General features: G+C 50.0%; 1 protein-coding gene across 1 annotated transcript in view; it reads left to right on the forward strand.

Moving 5' to 3' along the window:
- ANKRD33B (ankyrin repeat domain 33B) overlaps positions 1–19464 on the forward strand; it is a 31790-nt gene extending 12326 nt beyond the window's left edge. The window contains exons 3-4 of the mRNA XM_040492401.1: positions 9097–9237; positions 18539–19464. Of these exons, the coding sequence (XP_040348335.1) occupies positions 9097–9237; positions 18539–19371 (974 nt within the window). The 3' untranslated portion in view covers positions 19372–19464. The remainder of the gene's footprint in view (positions 1–9096; positions 9238–18538) is intronic.
- The last annotated feature ends 6 nt before the right edge of the window (positions 19465–19470 follow it).

Genomic DNA, 19470 nt, shown 5'->3' on the forward strand with positions numbered 1-19470 from the left:
CCCACCCCCCCACCCCACTTGGGGAGCATCTATTTGCGCTTTGTAGCTGTGGTTGGATGTGACATTTCCAAAGTCAACGGTTCCCTCTACTGGCCTGATTTGGAAATTTGGAAAAGTACATTTCAAGTACCTGGAGTCAAACTAGTCAAATCTTTGGACAACTCAAACCCTGTAACATTTTCCCATTTTTAGAGGAGCACGGGTTTATTTTCTGTTTCCTTCCCTCGAATAAAGAGTAAACAAGATTCTTAGCCCAAAACTGGTATTCAATAAAATGTTGAGTTAATCAGCAATTAATACTTGTGATGTCCATGTAATTCTTACACGATGTAATTCCCTGTCCTTATAATTCTTATGTGGGTTATAGCTTGGTGATTAACCTTTTTGATAAGTGAATGTTTGCCAAGAGAGAGATAGTCATCCTTGAGCCATATCACTTTCCAGATATATATTTATTTTGTTGTCAGTTGGAAGTTTTGGATGTATGAGCACGGTCATGAGGGTTGTAGTGGTGGTGGGAATCCACAGCCACATGGAAATGTGGGTCTGGGATACAAGGATGGTTCATGTGCCTAATTCAGGCTTGGAGGACCAGCAAAGAGCTTCCATTGGAAGAGATGGCTTATCAAGTAGCTGGGTAACAGAAGAAAAACAAGTTTATAAACATGTATATTTCATGTACATACAGGAGATAACCAGGGAAAAATGAGTAACTCAAAGAGGTGACTTAGAACTCCAGCTTCTCTGGGATCTTGAGCAAAGAACAAATATGCGGAAAAATGACAGGACAAAACAAAGTAGTTTTAGGCTTCCAGGGATGGTACTCTGTGGGAAGGTAAACTAATGGTAGCTAAAGTCTAGAAAGTTTGTCATGTAGATTTCTCTGGGGCCTCTCCAAGCTGATAGGATCTGCAGCTGCCTCAACAATTAACTTTTCTCTTCCTGGTACAAAGAGAAGGAGGGACTCTTTTGGAAATTTGTGTCCTGCTTTTAAGCAAATGGGAGAGGACAGGGAGCTTTCCTTGTGTCTGCCTTCAGTTTAAAATAATATATATCAAAGTAGCATAATTTGGGGTGGCATCTTCTGCTACCTTTCAAGGAGCAGGGCCAGATTAAAAGGAGCTAGGTGCTTATTTTATTTGTTTTTAAAGTTTTTATTTATTTTGAGAGAGAAAGGGCAAGCAGGGGAGGGGCAGAGAGAGAGGGAGAGAGAGAGAGAGAATCCCAAGCAGTCTCCGCACTGTCAGCACAGAGCCTGGTGCAGGTGAACTCACAGAACCCTGAGATCATGACCTGAGCTGAACTCAGGAGTCCGATGCTTAACCAGCTGAGCCACCCAGGTGCCCCAAAAGGAGCTAGCTTTCTAAAGAGTTGTGAAGTAGTAGAGACCATTAAGGTTTTAAGTAGTAGTTTTCTTGATCAGAAGAATTTCTTCTTGGAGTTATCATATTGGTAATGTGGAGAATTGATGAGAAGGCAGAAATGGAACTAAGGAGGACAGTTAGGAGATGGGCTGTAGCCTTGGGGATGTGATGGTCCAGATCAGGGAGTAGTTATGGGGATGGGGAGACAAGAATAGACTTGCAAGATATTTAAGAGATGGGGTTGGCAGAATTGCATGATACTTTGGATGGGGGAAAAAGTGAGGGAGGGCTGAAGACGAAGCCCAGATTTCTGGCTTGGACACCTAGGTGATTGGTGATGTTCATCACTGAGAGAGAGGAACAGGTTTCGAAGAAACCTGTTTTGGGTTTGATTTGTTTGTGGGACACTCAAGATGAAATATCCATTAGACAGATATTTAGCTAAGAAAGTCACGAAGAGGGACAGAGCTAGAGATAAGCAGTCTGGGAGTTCTAGAGTGACATCTGGATCCAGGAGAACGGATAGGTCACCGAGGAAGAGTGTGTGGATAAGAGGAGGGCTTAGTTTTGCATCTGAGGCACAACAGCATTTCAGGAAGAAGAGAACAGAGACTCTCATAAAGTAAATTGAGGAGTGGCTGGAGAGATAGGAGGAAAATCAGAAGGGTGAACTATCAGGATATCCATGGAAAAAGAGTGTTCCGAAAGAGTGGAACAAGACAAGGGGTAAACTATGAAGACGTCAAGGAAGAGGAAAACTGACTGATAGCCATTGGGTTCCCCTACAACATGGTCACTGGGGACTGATGGAAAGTACTTTCAGGAGGATTTGGGGAGTGTAAGTAGCAAGAGTGAGAGTGGATGACTCAGGAAGTTGAGCTTAGAAGTCAGATGACTGAGGGTCAGGGCTGGAATGGGCAGACAGGTTCACAGGATTATTACTGGTCATTGCAATGGACTGGATGTTTTGTGTTCCTTCCAAACTTGTGTTAAATCCTGACCCCCAAGATGATGGTATTATGAGGTGGGCTTTTGGGAGATGATGAGGTCATGATGGTGGAGCCCTCATGAATAGCATTAGTGCTTTTAGAAAAGAGACTCCAGAAAGTTCCCTCCCCCATTCTGCCATGTGGGGGCACAACAAGAAGATAGCTGTCTATGAACCAAGAATCAGTTCTTACCAGAGACAGAATCTGCTGGTATCTTGATCTTGGACTCCCAGACAATAGGACTGTGAACTATAAATATTTGTTGTTTGAGCCACCCATTCTGCAGCAGTTTGTTACAGCAGCCTGAATGGACTAAGACAGTCATATGTATGTATGAAATTTTTTTAAGATGGGAGACCCGTTCACATGAACATCCAGTTAGCTATTGCTGCGTAACAAGCAACTCCAAACTCTAGTTTAAGATATATTTGTTGTTCATGCATCATTGAATGGACTGGGGATCAGATAATCTAGATTACTTTTGCTCACATGTGTGTGAGTGAGCTGGACCCTGTTCTAGAGTGTGCTTGTGTACTCCAGCTATGGCAGGTCTGCTCCATGGACTTCCTGTCCTCTTCCTGGGACCATCAGGCTGGCTTGGGCATGTTTTTCTTATGAAGATAGCTAAGGCACAATTGCGAGAAGGAGTTTAGCCAAGTAAGTGCATTTCAAGCTTCTGCTTGCATTATGCCTTTTATTTTATTTTATTTTATTTTATTTTATTTTATTTTATTTTATTATTTATTTATTTTAACATACTTGGATTTTTAAAAATGTTTTATTCATTTTTGGGAGACAAAGAGAGAGAGAGAGAGAGAGAGACCATGAGTGGGGAATGGGTAGAGAGAGAGGGAGACACAGACTCTGAAGCAGGCTTCAGGCTCCGCACTGTCAGCACAGAGCCCGACGTGGGGCTTGAACTCACGAGCTGTGAGATCATGACCTGAGCCGAAGTCAGTCACTCAACTGACTGAGCCACCCAGGCGCCCCAGCCAATGTTTTTCGTAACAGAAGAACTGTGAAGTCATGTGACAAAGGACAAAGTGAAAAATTTGAGCCATCAGTGCAATCTGATCAGAGCGAATTTGCTAGGAGGGAGAGGTTGAAGAGAGAGGAGGTCATCAGTAGCACAGATATTCCACAGAAGTGGGCAGAGAGTGTTTTTAAAGCACTGGAAGGGGAGGAGAGATTGGCATCTTTAAATAGAAGAGTCACCCTTCTTTTTTCTTAAGGAGGGAAGGACGAGAGACTGCTTGTGGATGTGGGGAAGTTTGTGGGGGTGGTGAGGGAAAGTCGGGGGGTTCCCTTCTTGTGGTTTCTGTTCCCTCTGTGAGGTAGAGGGTGTGTCATCTCCTGAGAGTGGGGTTGGCTGGGAGGTAGGTGATTGAAGAGTGGGAAAGTTTGTGCTTGCTTCAGCAGCCACGTGCTCAAAGCGGAGCGATACAGAGATCGCCTTGCCTCTGTGCAAGATGGCATGCGAATTCATGAAGTGCCACGTTAAAAAAAAAAAAAGAAAGAAAAAAAGCAGTGGGAGAGTTAAAAATTTTCCACATGGGACTTGGGGGATAGTCAGCTGGGAAACAGCATAGGTGGGCTGGGTGGGGGATCCAGGCGACCTTTTCCATCCATGGGCACCACGGCTGTCACGGATTTCCACCCTCATACACTCACTCAGCGATGATGCTCTTGGCCATCCATATTGGAGCCAGAAACCTGGCGGCAGGGTGATACCAGAACTCAGCTTCAGCGTTTTAGTCTCTGCTCCTGGCTCAGCCAGTCATCAAAGCCTGTCCGGTCAGGTCGTCAGGGGCCCTCAAAGTCAGCCACGCCTCTCCACCCGCCTGCCCTCCCAGGGCTCACTGCCCACCCACCGCCCAGGAAGGCTTGGGCGCAGCGGGGAGAGGATCCACACCCAGCTGCCCACCCAGAATCATTGTCCTGACCTTGTATTCTTGTCGAGTGGCCCCATGCTAGATCCCCCTTTTTGAAAACACACTTTTGATTTTACAACAGTTGGACTCACGGAAGAGCTCCAGAGGTGGTAGAGAGAGTCTCTTATACCCACACCCGGTTTCCCTGTGGCTAGATCTTACATTAGTGATATACGTTTGACACAGTGAATGAACAGTATCGATGCTTTATTAGCATTCACTCACGTCCATTCTTTACTCGGACTTTATCAGCTTTTCTCCGATGCCCTTCTTCTGTTCCAGGTCCCGTGTGGGGTTCCACGTTGCATTTAGTTGTCATGTGAGGCTTCTCTTGTCTGTGATGGTTTCTCATACTTTCCTTGTTTTTGTGACCTTGATAGTGTGGGGAGTACGGGTCAGGTAGTTTGTAGAGTATCCCTCAGTTTGGTCGTGCCTTATGTTTCCTCGTGGTTAGACTAGGGTTGTAACTTTTGACGGGGAGGACCACAGAGGAAAGTACTGTTCTCGTCACATCTTACCAAAGGTCCTGTTTTAAAAAAAAATGCAGTGACAGTTGTTAAAGATGGCGAAAGACTTCATTCAGGTGAAGACTATCTTCATTGAGTGAAAGACTATCTTCATTGAGACAGGTACAGGGACCGCTGCCATGGGATTTTGCAGATGGTGGAGGGGGTTTGGCTCCACTCCCAGTACAGCATGGGCAAGTGGGAATTTATAGCCAAGGAACAGGGTGAGGGACAGCAGGCGGAAAATCACTCAGAAGAATATCCGGGGAAAAGGGAGTTCTGGCTAAACTGAGGTAACAGGATTCTTGCTGAAGACGGGACAGGGTGATCTGTCATTCCCGGGGCAGGGGGGCGGTATGGAGGGTGAGGACCATGATCAGATATGGAGGGTGGTGCTGGTCAAACTGAATGGAGTTCTTGCTAAAACTAGGTTTTCTAAGGAAATGCACAGAGGGACCAGGAAGAGGGTTCAGGAGCCCAACCGAAGTTTGGTCAAGCACAGAATCTTTGTCAGTACGGCCGTCAACATGACTTACCACCATGGATGTTCACCTTGGTCACCTGGCTGAGGCTGTTGTGTTTAACAAGTGTCTCCGCTGTCCCATCCCTGCTCACCATAGTCTCCTTGAAAGGAAGTCGCTCTGCAGAGCTGCGCGTAAGGAGCGGGTTGTTACGTTCCACCGCCTTCAGAGTGTAGACCTGCATGAATTATCTGGAATTTTTCTACAAGGCACTTTTTTTTACACACACTGTCTGTAATTTTCAAAAACGGTGAGGTCGATATTATCTCCCATTTTCTAGAAGTGGAAACAGAGACTCGGTGAAGTTGGCTCACCTTCCCAACGTCACCCACCTTTTCAGTGGCAGGCTGGGACTTGAACTTGGGTGTTCTTGCAGTCAGCTATTCTAAGCACTAAGTTCTCTGTCTATGCTGTTGCTTAATCATACCACTGAAGTTAATTCATCCAGAATTCACTTAGCCCCTGGGTCACTTGTGCCCTTCTCTTAGGCAGGGTAAAGCTCATGGGGGTTGCTTTGGGGGTCTCAATGGAGAGCCCATCCTTTGAAAGGGTTTCATCCAAGGACTTCAGGAACTAAATGTAATCCCAGAAGGTTGGACAGGGCTCAAACTAGATTTCAGTATGGTGCATGTTCTGGTTATGTAAGCAAGGCTGTGTGTGTTTGTCCTCTGTGTCTGTCTATCTCTATTATTCCAACTCTTGATTCCAGCTCAGGTCATGATGTCACGCTTTGTGGGATTGCGTCCTGCCTTGGACTCTGCCCTGACAGCATACAGCCTGCTTGGAATTCTCTCTCTCCCTCTCTCTCTCTCTGCCCCTCTCCTGTTCGCTCTAAGATTCCATTTCTGGGAGAGCCAAACTGTAATTAAAAACTGTTTGGTGGGGCGCCTGGGTGGCGCAGTCGGTTAAGCGTCCGACTTCAGCCAGGTCACGATCTCGCGGTCCGTGAGTTCGAGCCCCGCGTCGGGCTCTGGGCTGATGGCTCAGAGCCTGGAGCCTGTTTCCGATTCTGTGTCTCCCTCTCTCTCTGCCCCTCCCCCGTTCATGCTCTGTCTCTCTCTGTCCCAAAAAAATAAATAAACGTTAAAAAAAAAAAAAAACTGTTTGGTGATGAGGACTTAGCATAGTGATTCCATTTTGGACCTATTGTCTTGTTATTTACAGAAGACAGGTTAATATCTCTATGTCCTTAGAAGCATCTTGTCCACTGTTGATTTCATTGAACAAGACCATCTGTGTTAAAGAGGGATTATTCTGATATCCTGAGAAAGCCAGTAGGGAGGCAGGATGGATTTCCTGGGTCATTGGAAGCTCAGGCCCGGATGTCAGACGGCGTCAGCCACACGTTGATTTTCCTGAGCTCAACATAACAAGCAGAACAGTTCCATATAATGGGCTGTTTGCAGTGTGGATTTTCAAATTTTCCTCTCTCCGCCTGTTCAAAGCGTTTAGGATATATTGGTGCAAAGGACATCCTGGTGCAAATCACGACAGACACGCATTTTAGAAGAAATGGCTCGGAACGAATTGCAGTTCGTTGCACTTCGACCCTGGCTAAATCTAAGTGACAGGTGCCGCAGAGCGTTCAGCTGGGTGACAAACCTGACTGAGATCAAAGGACCCTCCCGTCCCTGACAGTTTAGAGCAATTAAGCTGCTCTGGGCACCTGGCGGCTGGCATCCTACCCTCCCCGGCACCTTTGATGACAACGGAGGGCACAGTGAGTCGAAGCACGAGCTGGTAGGAAACCACGAGTCACGGCTGGTGTGTGGCACCCGTGTGTTTCTGGCTTGTTCCCGGCAAGGTCGTGCTGTTAGTCAGTGTTTCTCTCTCAGAAAGCGTCACGGTTCACCTTTCAGTTTTTGCCATGAGTTCAGGAGATGGGCTGAGGTCCGTGGTAAGCGGACAGTAATGCTTCTAGAAGAGTCCGCACCCCAATTTTTGTCGAGAGTGGGCAGCCGTGAGGCCTCACCTCCTCTGCCACATCCCAGATCTCATGCAGGGACTGTTCTAGAGTCAGCCAGGGCGGGGAGGAAGTGGCCTCATGGGTCTGGCATCTCCATGGTGCAGAGGCCTCCCTTGGGGGAGGAGGTGATACCTACGTAACCTCAGAGAGCACTGGAGTGTCCACAAGGCCCCATGGCTGCAGCCTGACTGACAGTGGGGGTTCCCCAGGAGCACGTGTGCGCTGGAAAGAATAGGGGGTTCGGAGAGCCAGAGGCCCAGGAGATGGTGTCGCGCAGGCTCTTGCCATCTCCAGCATAGGTTAGCTGAGTCAGCAGGGGCCGGGGTGCAGATGGCAGGTGTGGGGAGGGTCTGCGGGTGCAGGGAAGGGTCTGGGGGTGCAGGGGCCCAGGTGAAGGGGAGGTGGAGAGAAAGCCATCTCCCACCTCCATGCGTTTGGTCCTCAAACTGTGAAATCTGAGCCCCTAGGGCAAGAGCTCTGAACAGGGGGGACTTGTCCAACGCCGGGGATATTTGGCAATATTTGGCCACATCCCCCCCGCCGCCCTCCAACCCTGGCTGACTCTAGGACAGTCGCTGCATGAGATCTGGGATGTGGCAGAGGAGGTGAGGCCTCATGGCTGCCCGCTGTCAACAAAAATTCGGGTGCAGACTCTTCCAGTCTTGGTTGTCATACCTGGGCAGGAGGAGAGATGTGGATGCCCCCGGCATCTAAGGGTGGAGACCAGGGATGCTGCTAACCATCCTACAATGCCCAGGGCAGTCCTACAACAAGAATAATCTGGCCCCAAATGTCACTAGCCCCAAGGTTGGGACCCTGCCCTGGGTGAATGAAGTGGAGGGACGCAGGGTGTCATTTCACACTAGGACTTCAGTATAGCGGCGGGCATCGGGCAGCATGTTTATTTGACCCGAGAATCTCTTAATGTGGCCCTGGTAGCTGTATTTGAGGAGCTCCCCCCTCCATTTTGGCTTTCTGGGGTTGAGCCAGGGGAATCCTGGGAATAATGCTTTTTACCTGGCATTCTCCTTATTCACCCAGATCCAAGAACTTGTGGGCTTTTGATGAGCCCCTTTGGGAATGAGCAGAAAATCGGGTCCTTTTTGGAGGTGCAAGGTGATAAAGGGGAGAATCTATATTCTTTTTTTGGGGTGGGAGTGGAAAATCTGTATTCTGAAATGAATGTTCTTACCAGCTTAGGTTATGGCTGGGTCTGGGTAGCAATCTTTCCCAGTTCCCTGTCTGCCTGTTCGTGTGTGTGTGTGAGAGACAGGCAGACGGACAGATAGACAGACACGGCTGCGTGATAATGGACAGTGACAGCATGAACGGGCGTATCCTATTGGTGTGATGGTGACCTTCTCTTTGGGAGCGCTGAGAAATGGCTCTGAGGTTCCTTTTTCGTTCTGCATCTGTTTGCCTTGGCATCTCCTGCTGGGAGCTGACAGCATCCGGAACCTTCCCCCCCCCCCCCCAGCCAGTGTCGCTGGAGGCTAGTTCAGCTCAGTTTCCACCCCCACCCCCACAGCTCACTGGCTCCCACGCTCCCTCCTTACCAGTTTGACGGACAGCTGAGCCCTCAAGGGTGCGGGCCAAAGAGAACCAGAGTGAACCAGGGTGGCTCCCTGTGTCTTCCTCTTTACCGGACTTCATGAGAATTATTTCTTGTGTCTAAGAGGCAACCCCCGCCCCCACCCCCCGCAAGCGGGCTGGCCCGGGAGGTCGACCATGGGACGTTCTCTCTCCAGGAAGAATGCTTCACTGGGGTGCACACTCCTTGTGGAAGGTGGTCAGTAAACGTGTGTAATTCTCTTTGCAGGACATGCCACCATCACCAACTACTTGTTGAACTATTTTCCCGGCCTTGACCTTGAAAGGAGGAACGTGTTTGGGTTCACGGCCCTGATGAAAGCCGCCATGCAGGGCCGGACGGAATGCATCCGAGCCCTGATGTTGGCAGGTATGTCTCTACCTGCCCTGTGCGGTCCCAGGGGTCTCCGGAAGTGCTGATTTTGGCCCTTGAAAGAATGTGTATTGACGGGGCACCTGGGTGGCTCAGTCGGTTAAGTGTCCGACTCTTCCTTTCCGCTCAGGTAATGATCTCATGGGTTCGTGAGTTTAAGCCCCACGTCAGGCTCTGTGCTGACAGATTCACTGTCTCTCCCTCTTTCTCTGGCCCTCCCCTGCTTGTGTTTCTCTCTCTCTCTCTCTCTCTCTCTCTCTCTCAAAATAAATAAGCTTATATAAAAAAAGAATATGTATCGAGAGGAATCAGTTCCATAGAGACTAAGCCTAGCAGATGTAGCGAAGAATGGTTTCTTTGAGGTGTGCAGCCTCTGAGTTATCCTCTGAGTTGAAACAAACAAAAAGGAAAGCAAAGCCCTCAGGGTGGGGCGGGAGGTCACAGCACTTGTCACCCCATAGCAAACCCCTCCCTGCTCCCTGATGAGCTGTCCTTCACCCTTAGCTCCTTCCTGCCCATATTTGTTCGTCTTTGTTTATTTTATTTATTTTGAGAGAGGGTGGGGAGGGGCAGAGCCAGAAGGAAAGAGAATCCCCAGCAGGCTCTGTATGGTCAGCGCAGAGCCCGATGCGGGGCTCGAACTGCCGAACCATGAGATCATGACCTGAGCTGAAATCAAGAGTCAGACGCTTAATGGACTGACTTTTTTTTTTTTCAAGTTAAGTTTTTTATTGGAATAATTTAGATGAATGGAGAGTGACAAAGATAGTACAGAGTCCCACCTGGTCCTCACTTGTTTCCTGCACATTAACGTCTTACTGGGGGGCCAACGTTGGTTCATGACTTTTAGCTAAACCCCGGACTTTATTCAGATTCCACCCGTTCTCCCATTGCTGCCCCCCTTCTGTTCCAGGATCCCATCCAGGCTCCCACATGTAACTGCCACGTGTCCCCAGTGTCCTGTGGTCGGTGACAGTTTCTCAGTCTTATCTCCCTGCTCATGACCTGCCTGGCTCCAAACTGGCCTGTATGGTGTCCTCGGCCTGTCATTTTCCTTGTGATTGGATTGGGGTTATACAAGTCGCGGCTTCTTTAGATTTTTTTTTTTTTTTCTCCTGCTTTACCCTGAGGGTTTAGGAGAAACTGGAGGAAAAATAAATCCTGTAAGTGATGGCAGGCTTCGAAGAGGAAAACTTTCATGGAAATAAAAAAGATCATAATTAGAATTAGTCCCATTGATTGTGCTTTTGACTCTGACAGTTTCGTTTTTGAAAGGCGAGATATAGCAGTTTCAGAGGAATTTAGGCCTTGCCTGTCCTATAGCAGCAAAGAGACGCTTCCTCCTAATTAACCGGTGTTTGTGATGCTCTTGTATTTGGGGGAGGCTTCGTCTGCTTTTACTGCTTCTGGAGCTTAGTTATAATTGAGTGTAGGTTTTTAGTAATTTCCTTTTCTACCCAAGCATTTATGGTGTTAATCACATCACTTCATTTTTCCTGATGAATTAATTTGAATTACAGGCCCTTTTGTTCTTAGGTCAATTGCCTTGCCATCACTCCGGAAAATGCCCAGGTGTTGGCTGTCATTCGGCTTTTTTTCTGGGTCTGATGGAAGTTTCAGGCGTTCGCTAAGCATTTACAGGATTGCAGAAATGCCTCTGGGGCCTCTTGAGGGATGGGCCTGCTTCAGGGCAGCGCGTCCAGGGCCTCGGTCATGGATAATGAATTTGGCATTAGGTTTCATGGCGTTAGGTTTCCTCCCCCTTGCCTGTGCCCTCCTCCTGGGCCCTGTGCATTGGAGTCCAGCACGGTTCTCACGGGTGCAGACCTGTGGTCCACCCACCCTGAACTGTTCCTTGTCCGAGCAGAATGGTCAGCAGAACTGACTTGGAAGCCAAGACCCCTGGTTCTTGATTCCAGTCCCTTCGTTTATCGTCTCTACACCTGGGCCAGTCACCTAACGCCCTGGGCCTCTGCTGGGACGGGAGGTGAACGACTGTAGGAAGTCGTAATGGGGACTGAATGAACTCCCATGTGGAAAGCCCTTGGGTGTATGTCCAGCGTGGAGGAAGCCTCTGGTCAATGGCGGTTGTTATTATTATTGTTACTTGTGAATTCATGTGCTCAGTAATTGTTTGTCACATGAATGACAAGCAGTGGTATATTTTTCCCCCTTGAAAAATATCCCTGTGGTGAAATACTTAAACATTCCTGCCGAGGGTCGTGGGCACATAGCTCGCAGCTTCTGAATCTTTTTACTGCTGTCATTTGGTGCTGGATAATTCTTTGTGGTGGTGGGGGGTGGGGGGCATCCCCGGAACTGTAGGATATTCAGCACTTGCCCTGGCCTCTCCCCACCAGGTGATGCTAGCGCCCTCCCAGTCAACCAAAAATGTCTCCAGACATTGCTAAAAGTCCCCTGGGCGTGTAAAACGGCCTCTTGTTGAGAAACAGTGATGTCAGTAATTTAAAGGGGAAAGGACAGAAAAAAAGAAGAGAATCTTTTCCTTCTTATATGCATTCCTCCTTCCAGCTTGTTCTGTAGTCCTTCTTAAAATAAAAATCTGACAGCTCTTCGGAGGGGTTTCTGAACTGCCCTCTAAGGTTTTGGTGTTTCACTTCTCGAAGATCTTAATTTTCTACTATTACCTCTGAGGTGGCTCACACTTCTTTTCCCCAGGAAAACGTGTTACACTTTCCTTTTACAGTAGATGTGCGCGTGTGTTTTAAAAGAAGAAAAAGTGAGGAGCACCTGGGTGGCTCAGTCAGTTGAGCGTTTGACTCTTGGTTTCAGCTCAGGTCCCGATCTCACTCTTTGTGGGTTTCAGCCCCGCATTGGGCTCTGCACGGACAGTGAGGAGCCTGCTTGGGATTCTGTCTCTCTCTCCCTCTCTTTCTGCACCTCTCTCTCAAAATAAATAAACTTTAAAAAAAAAAAAGAGAGAGAAAAAAGGGCGCCTGGGTGGCTCAGTAGGTTGAGTGTCCGACTTCGGCTCAGGTCACGATCTCACGGCTCGTGAGTTCGAGCCCCGCGTCGGGCTCTGTGCTGACGGCTCAGAGCCTGGAGCCTGCTTCTGATTCTGTGCTTCCCTGTCTCTCTGCCCCAACCCACTCGCATTCTGTCTCTGTCTCCCTCAAAAATAAATAAACATCAGGGGCGCCTGGGTGGCGCAGTCGGTTGAGCGTCCGACTTCGGCCAGGTCACGATCTCGCGGTCCGGGAGTTCGAGCCCCGCGTCGGGCTCTGGGCTGATGGCTCGGAGCCTGGAGCCTGTTTCCGATGCTGTGTCTCCCTCTCTCTCTGCCCCTCCCCCGTTCATGCTCTGTCTCTCTCTGTCCCAAAAATAAATAAACGTTGAAAAAAAAAATTAAAAAAAAAAAATAAATAAATAAATAAATAAACATCAAAAAAGATTTTTTTAAAGAAAGAAAAAAAATGTGTGATCGAATGTCTTTCCTGGGTTGGATGGAGAGCAATAAGGATACTTGTTGGGATGCCTAAAAATTTGCACGGGTAGTTTTAAGTCTTCTTTCCGTTTAATATGTCAATATTAAGAAAGCCTTTAAAGATACTAACGCATGAATGTTTCTTGGGATTGACACTTGAACACAGAGCGTGTTTAGTGTAGCTGTGGAAAGTCCCTTGAGAGATAATCAGTGGTCATCATGTGATCATTTCAAAAGCAAAAGACACGCGCACTGTTATGCGGTAATGGGTAGAAATGCATATATCATCCCTCTTGTTCCAAGTGCAGGCTTTCTCCTGCACCTGAGTTGAATTTCCCAGTTGCAATTTCATTATATTCAGTAGGAAGCATCTCCTTTGAGAAATGATGGATCATCGAATTGGATGCCCTGCCGGCACTGTTTAGATTTCCCAGTAGTTCATAACATACAGACACACGTCAGCTCTTATCTTACCTCGTCAGGCAGAACGAAATGACGTGGGAATTATCAAAACTTTGGATTTTATTAAAGATGTAACCGGGGTCTGGGAAGCTGATTTATTGGCTCTTTGGTTTTCGGCTTCCCCAGGACTAGCGTCAGCTCTGCTGATAAGAATCCCAAGTGGGGCTGTGGATTCTCGTTAATTCAGTGGAATATTAATGCCCCGAAGTGACAGGTCTCTTTAAATAAGTGGCCCTGAGAAGCCATAATGAGGATGCGACTTTCTCTGAAGAGAAGCAGAACTCAGTGGAGGTTGGCAAACTCTAGACGTGCTTAGGCTTTTTTACCTGAAGAGTGGTGTGATTTCTGTGGCATTCGGCCTTCGGGAAGCGGAAACAGGCAAACCCCTTCACGTGTCTGTGATCCCCAGCAATGACGCAGACATCCGGGAAGGTGTAGGAGGCTTGCTTAACGAGGGCCACTCTCCTCGTTGGTCCTGTGGTCATTCGTGTCCTAGGCGAGCCCCGACTGTGTGTGCCTCTGCAAAGCCAAGTGATACAACATCACAGCAGAGGTTTCTTTATTGTTTATAAGGATAACAGGAATCTCTTGTGAGCTGAGAACTTGCCAAGTTGGATGATTTCAGATTAATTTGTAGAGAAAGGGCTAAAAATCCGGCATTCCATGTCACCACAGACAGTGTCTTAGCTTGGGCGCTTAGCTTGACGCAAAAGGAAACCTTGAGACGGGACGTGGGGACAACCAGTTTCTCTGGAAGGTGAGGGAGCCGGGTGAAGGATAGAAAAGGGGAGACCCTGTGGGCAACTGGGACTCAGCCCTGCTGAGACGCCCTGAAGGACCAAGTACAAGGTATCTCAGAAATGCCTTTGGGGTGGGGCAGGCTAGAAGGAGGTGCCCCATCCCCCACCCACCAGATCAGGGCTCTTTCCTGAGACCCTGTGTCCTGACTGATCGTAGTGATTGATCCCCAAGATACAAGCCGGGGTGGCACATGGGAGGAAAAGCTGCAGGAGCCGGTCCACAGGCTCCTGTGTCAGGAGAAAGGCCTCTTGCTGGGAGGGGACCAGAGACGGGCTTAGAAGGGTAGGTAATGTTGGGGGGCTGGCAGAGAATTTGGAAAGGAAGTGATGTGCCCAGGCTCTGTGTGCCTTCTAGTCTGGCCATGACTGCTGGGGGGACGGTATCTGAGAATGAATGACGGAAGGTAGCTTCTTTTCCTTTGGCACCTGTTTGGGATGCTTTCCGCTTCCAGGAACAGACATCCTGACTTGATGGGGGCTGAAAGCAAACGAGCCTCTGTTCCCCCCCCCCCCCCCACCAGAAGTCTCAAGGCAGGCAGCAGCCGTGCAGAGCTGGCCCTGGGCTCCATGAGGACATCCCAGAACTGGGTTCCCTTTTCTGTTCACCCAGCACCCCTGACTCACCCAGCACCCCCATTCTCCCGGCACCTCCCACCCTCCCCACCAAGTACCCCCTCCCTTCCCACACAGCAGCACCCCTTCCTCCATCCAGCACCCCCTCCCCAGCACCTCCCATCCCCTCCCCCAGCACCCCCTTTCACACAGCACCTCCTATCCCCCACCCAGCACCTCCCCTCCCCCCAGCCAGCATCCCCCCTCCCCCAACACCTCCCCCCCACAACCAGCACCCCCCTCCCCCAAGCACTTCCTATCCTCCCTCACCCAGTACCCCCTTCCCCCCACAGCACCTCTTTCTCCCCCCAGCACCCTCCTTCCCCCATTCAGCGACCCCCTCCCCCCACATGTTGGCTGGTTACTTCACATTGCACCAGAACTCTAGGCTTCAGAACTGTGTTTTAGACAGAAAGCGGCACTACCCACAGTCATCACTTTTATCAGGGTGCAAGAGCCTTCTCTTTGGGGCTCACTGACCCTTGTAAGAGAGGCTAAGGAAAAGGGGAACAGGATTGAAGTTACTGGGTTAGACCAGTATCCTCAACTGGGGGTGGGTGTTGCCCCCCCAGGGAACACGTGCTAATATCTGGGGAAATTTTTGGTTGTCACAACTGTGGAATGCTACTCGCCCCCACTGGGTAGAGACCAGGGTTGCTGTTAAAAGTCTTCTCTTTTTTTTTTTTTTTTTTGTTCCCAACGTTTATTTATTTTTGGGACAGAGAGAGACAGAGCATGAATGGGGGAGGGGCAGAGAGAGAGGGAGACACGGAATCAGAAACAGGCTCCAGGCTCTGAGCCATCAGCCCAGAGCCCGACGCGGGGCTCGAACTCACGGACCGCGAGATCGTGACCTGGCTGAAGTCGGACACTTAACCAACTGCGCCACCCAGGCGCCCCAAAAGTCTTAACGATGCACAGGACGGCCCCCACAACAAAATGATCTGGCCCAAAATGTCAGTAGTACTGACATGGCAAAACCCTGGTCTACGCCAGTCATGGTGCATTGCCCCGAACTAAGTATGTTGCTGCCTTGAGTGAAATCAAGGACTTTGTGCAGACAACTGACAGCACTCAACATGGCAGCAAACGGACACGTGGGTAGGAGCCCAACTTCTGGCTGCGTGGCTGGAGCACCGGGTGAGACAGCAGGGGTGGGGAGTGAGGGTGCCAGTAGGACCCGGGGAGAAGATGCACACACCGGCCTTTCAGAATCCTCTGTTCTCTGAAACGTTCACTTCGAGAGTGGTGACCATCGGTGCTGGCCTCCCACGGTTTCATCGCTCTGTCTAGGCCATTAATGTTGCCCTTCTTCACGACATGAATCCCAGACGTGTAGCATGGCTCAAGTCCTCAGGCTACATTATCATCAGAGTGGCCTTTGTTCTTTAAAAGTGTGTGGTTTCCAAGATCATTTTGAAGGGTTGTTGTTGTTTTTTTTTTCTGTTTATTTATTCAGAGAGAGATAGGAGGGGGTCAGAGAGGGAGGGAAAGAGAGAATCCCAAATAGGCTCTGTGACGTCAGCGCCAAAACCCAGTGCAGGGCTCGAACCCAGGAACCGTGAGATCACCACCTGAGCCAAAATCAAGAGTCAGACACTGAAGTGACTGAGCGCCCCTTCCGAGATCATTTGGGAAAGGCACGAAAACAGCAGGAAGCACTGAACTACCCTTTGGACAGCTGCTCCTTTAGTTTTCTATTAGCTTTTGAAAAATGTCTCTCTCAGGCCACGTTCATTAAGATTTTAATTTTGCAGTTTGTTCCTTTTTAAGTGACGCGCAATTAATTAAGGCTTAGTGTGTCATCTATTTTTCGCGATGACGTTTTTACTGCCCCCTTTTCATTTTTGTCAGTTTATAAATTGTACTCTGGCTAATGAGTTCCATCCCGATTTCCAGTTCCAAATAATTATCACTCTCCGAGTACGTCTATTCTTTAACGAGCCACAGCATTAAGCACATTATGAGGCAAGCCCAGGTGAGCGGGCCTGCCTGTGCCAGGGGGCCGCTGGAGGGGCGCCAGGCCGGGGAGGCTGCTGAGCCCCTCCTCGCCTCCGTTCAGCACGTACTGAGCCGCCACCACATGTCAAACACCTGGGTCCGCGTGAGACATAAATGCAGAAGCCTCTGCCGGCCCCGGTCCCTGGAGAGCTCACAGACTAGATAATTGCCCTAGTTCTCCACACTGCTTTGCCAGTCAAAGTATGACTAATGGGACCTGAAATCCTGAATGATTTTTAACTGTGTATGGGGCTGAGATTGGACCAAGATTAATTGAACAGCAATTCCTTCTTAATTTCTCTTATACGACTGCGCTGAAATTTATGAACATCTCATCAAGTTGAGCTGAAGTTTAAATTTGCAATATTAGGAGGGGGCGGTGGGTGGGACGGGGGAGATTTATTAAGGAAGTGACTAGTCTAAGGGAGACTGAGGATATAGGAGTCAGGGTTCTCCAGAAACACAGAACCACTGGGAGATACACGTTAAGAGATTTATTTTAAAGAATTAGCTCATGACCTTGGGGGTTAGCAAGCCCCAGGTCTGCCAGGTCATCAGGCTGGAAACTTCGGCAGATGTTAATGCTGCAGTCTAGAGGCTAAATTCCTTTTTCCCCAGAAGTCTTTAGCTTTTGTTCTTGAGGCCTTCAACCGATTGGATGATGCCCACCCACGTTATTGAGGGTAATCTCCTTCACTCAGACAACTGATTGTGGATGCTAATGGCATCTACAAAACAGTTTCACAGGGCACCTAGATTAGTGTTTGTTTAAATCCCTGGGGTGCCATAGTCTGGCCACGTTGACACAGAGCACTAAGTGTCATAGGGGAAGTAACCCTCCCTGACGGGTGGGCAGGAAATACACACCGATGAGACCTTCTGTTGGCAACTTCGATGCCTCAGGTAGGTCCCTTGGCCGCTGTGACCTCCATCCATTTTGTAGCAAACCTTTATGAAATGCATGCCTCCCACCAGCCAGGATGATATGTGTCGAGGAAACCAACATGAGTAAGATGGGGGCTCTGTCCTGGAGAAGCCCACGGTCTGGTAAAGATGATAGACCCAGGACTGACCAACTCAGTACAAGAAGTGAAGGGCCACACGTTTCCTGCACAATGGGACTCTCACAAGTGATTATTCCTTTTAGCGTTCTAGAACATTCTGGTGACATCATTGAAGTGTTCACACGTCTGTCTAGTCATCTTTTCGTTGCTGGAAAGCCATGAAATCTTATTTCTTTAAAAATCCCATGATTTAGGGGCGTCTGTCGGTTAAGCATCCGACTTCGGCTCAGGTCATGATCTCGTGGTTCACGGGTTCAAGCCCCACGTTGGGCTCTGTGCTGACAGCTCAGAGCCTGGAGCCTGCTTCCGATTCTGTGTTTCCCTCTCTCTTTGCCCCTCCCCCACTTGCACTTTGTCCTTCTCTCTCAAAAATAAATAAACTTTTTTTTTAAATTTTTTTTTTTTTACGTTTATTTATTTTTGAGACAGAGAGAGACAGAGCATGAATGGGGGAGGGGCAGAGAGAGAGGGAGACACAGAATCGAAGCAGGCTCCAGGCTCTGAGCCATCAGCCCAGAGCCCGATGCGGGGCTCGAACTCACAGACCGCGAGATCGTGACCTGAGCTGAAGTCGGACGCTCAACCGACTGAGCCACCCAGGCGACCCGTAAATAAACATTTTTAAAAAATTAAAAAATTCCATGACTTAGGTGCTGAGTTCAGGTGGTTTTATTTAGGAAAGGCAAGCGATTAAATTAGGAGCACTTAAAGCTGGGTTGTGTTACAGTCGTACACACAGTAAGTAGTTCATGGTCAGATGCAGGCTCATCCGGGTGGCACAGTTCCAGGGAGTCTGTTAGTAGGTTGTGGAAATTTTGCCTTTGATCCATTTCACTGTCTTTCATTTTCTGCCATTGGACGGGAAAAGTTCTGGAGGCATTCTCCCATTACTGTTTGCGTTTGGTTTTTTTCAGGGGCGGATGTCCATGCCCGGGACCCCCGCCGTGGGATGTCCTCCCAGGAGTGGGCTGCTTACACGGGACGGTTGGAGGCCGTCCGCCTCATCCAGAGGCTGCTGGAGCGACCCAGCCCCGAGCAGTTTGGGGAAAAGTACAAGCCAGAGCTGCCGCTCCCCCCGGAGGCCGTTCTGAAGCCCACGGGCTCCAAAAACTGCTTGCAGAGGCTCGCCGAGTTTGTGCGGTCCGCGCTGACGCCCCGCTCACGCCAGGGCCTGGAGGATGGGGGCGTCCTGGATCATATGGTCAGGATGACCACGAGCCTCTACAGCCCCGCCGTGGCCATCGTCTGCCAGACTGTGTGCCCCGAGAACCCGCCCTGTGTGGGGAAGAGGCGGCTGGCGGTGCAGGAAATCCTGGAGGCCCGGGGGAACCCGGACACGCACGCCCCGGAGAGCGATCAGGTAGAGGGCGCCGAGCGGCAGTCCCGGACCCTCCAGGCCGCGGGGGTCTCCAGAGAGGGGGCCCCGAGAGCCAGCCTCCCGTCTCCGCAGCTGCCAGGCGCCCCGCGGAGGGCCAGCCTCCTGCCCCTGCAGCTGCTGAGGAGGACCAGCGTGCGGCCCGGCGTGGTCATCCCCAGGGTGCGCATCAGCAAGGCGCCCGCGCCCACCTTCCACCCGGAGCGGGCGGCCGCCAAGGGCAGCACCAAGGACAGCGCCCACCTGCAGCTCCCCAAGTGGAGGTACAAGGAGGCCAAGGAGGAAAAGAGGAAGGCGGAAGAGGCGGAGAAGCAGCGGGCGGCGGCCGCGCAGAAGGAAAGGCGGGCGCCGTCCTGGAGGAAAAGGACGTGAGGGGTCGGCTGCCTGCAAGCGTGTGCGGCGGGGGAGGAGGCGGCGGGGCTCGACGCCGGGAAGGATGCACCCCCCCCGCCCCCCCCCCCCCCCCCCCCC

The sequence above is a fragment of the Herpailurus yagouaroundi genome, unplaced genomic scaffold, assembly GCF_014898765.1.
Source record: "Herpailurus yagouaroundi ecotype Mexico unplaced genomic scaffold, PumYag 29, whole genome shotgun sequence".
In the NCBI taxonomy this organism is placed as follows: Eukaryota; Metazoa; Chordata; class Mammalia; order Carnivora; family Felidae; genus Herpailurus; species Herpailurus yagouaroundi.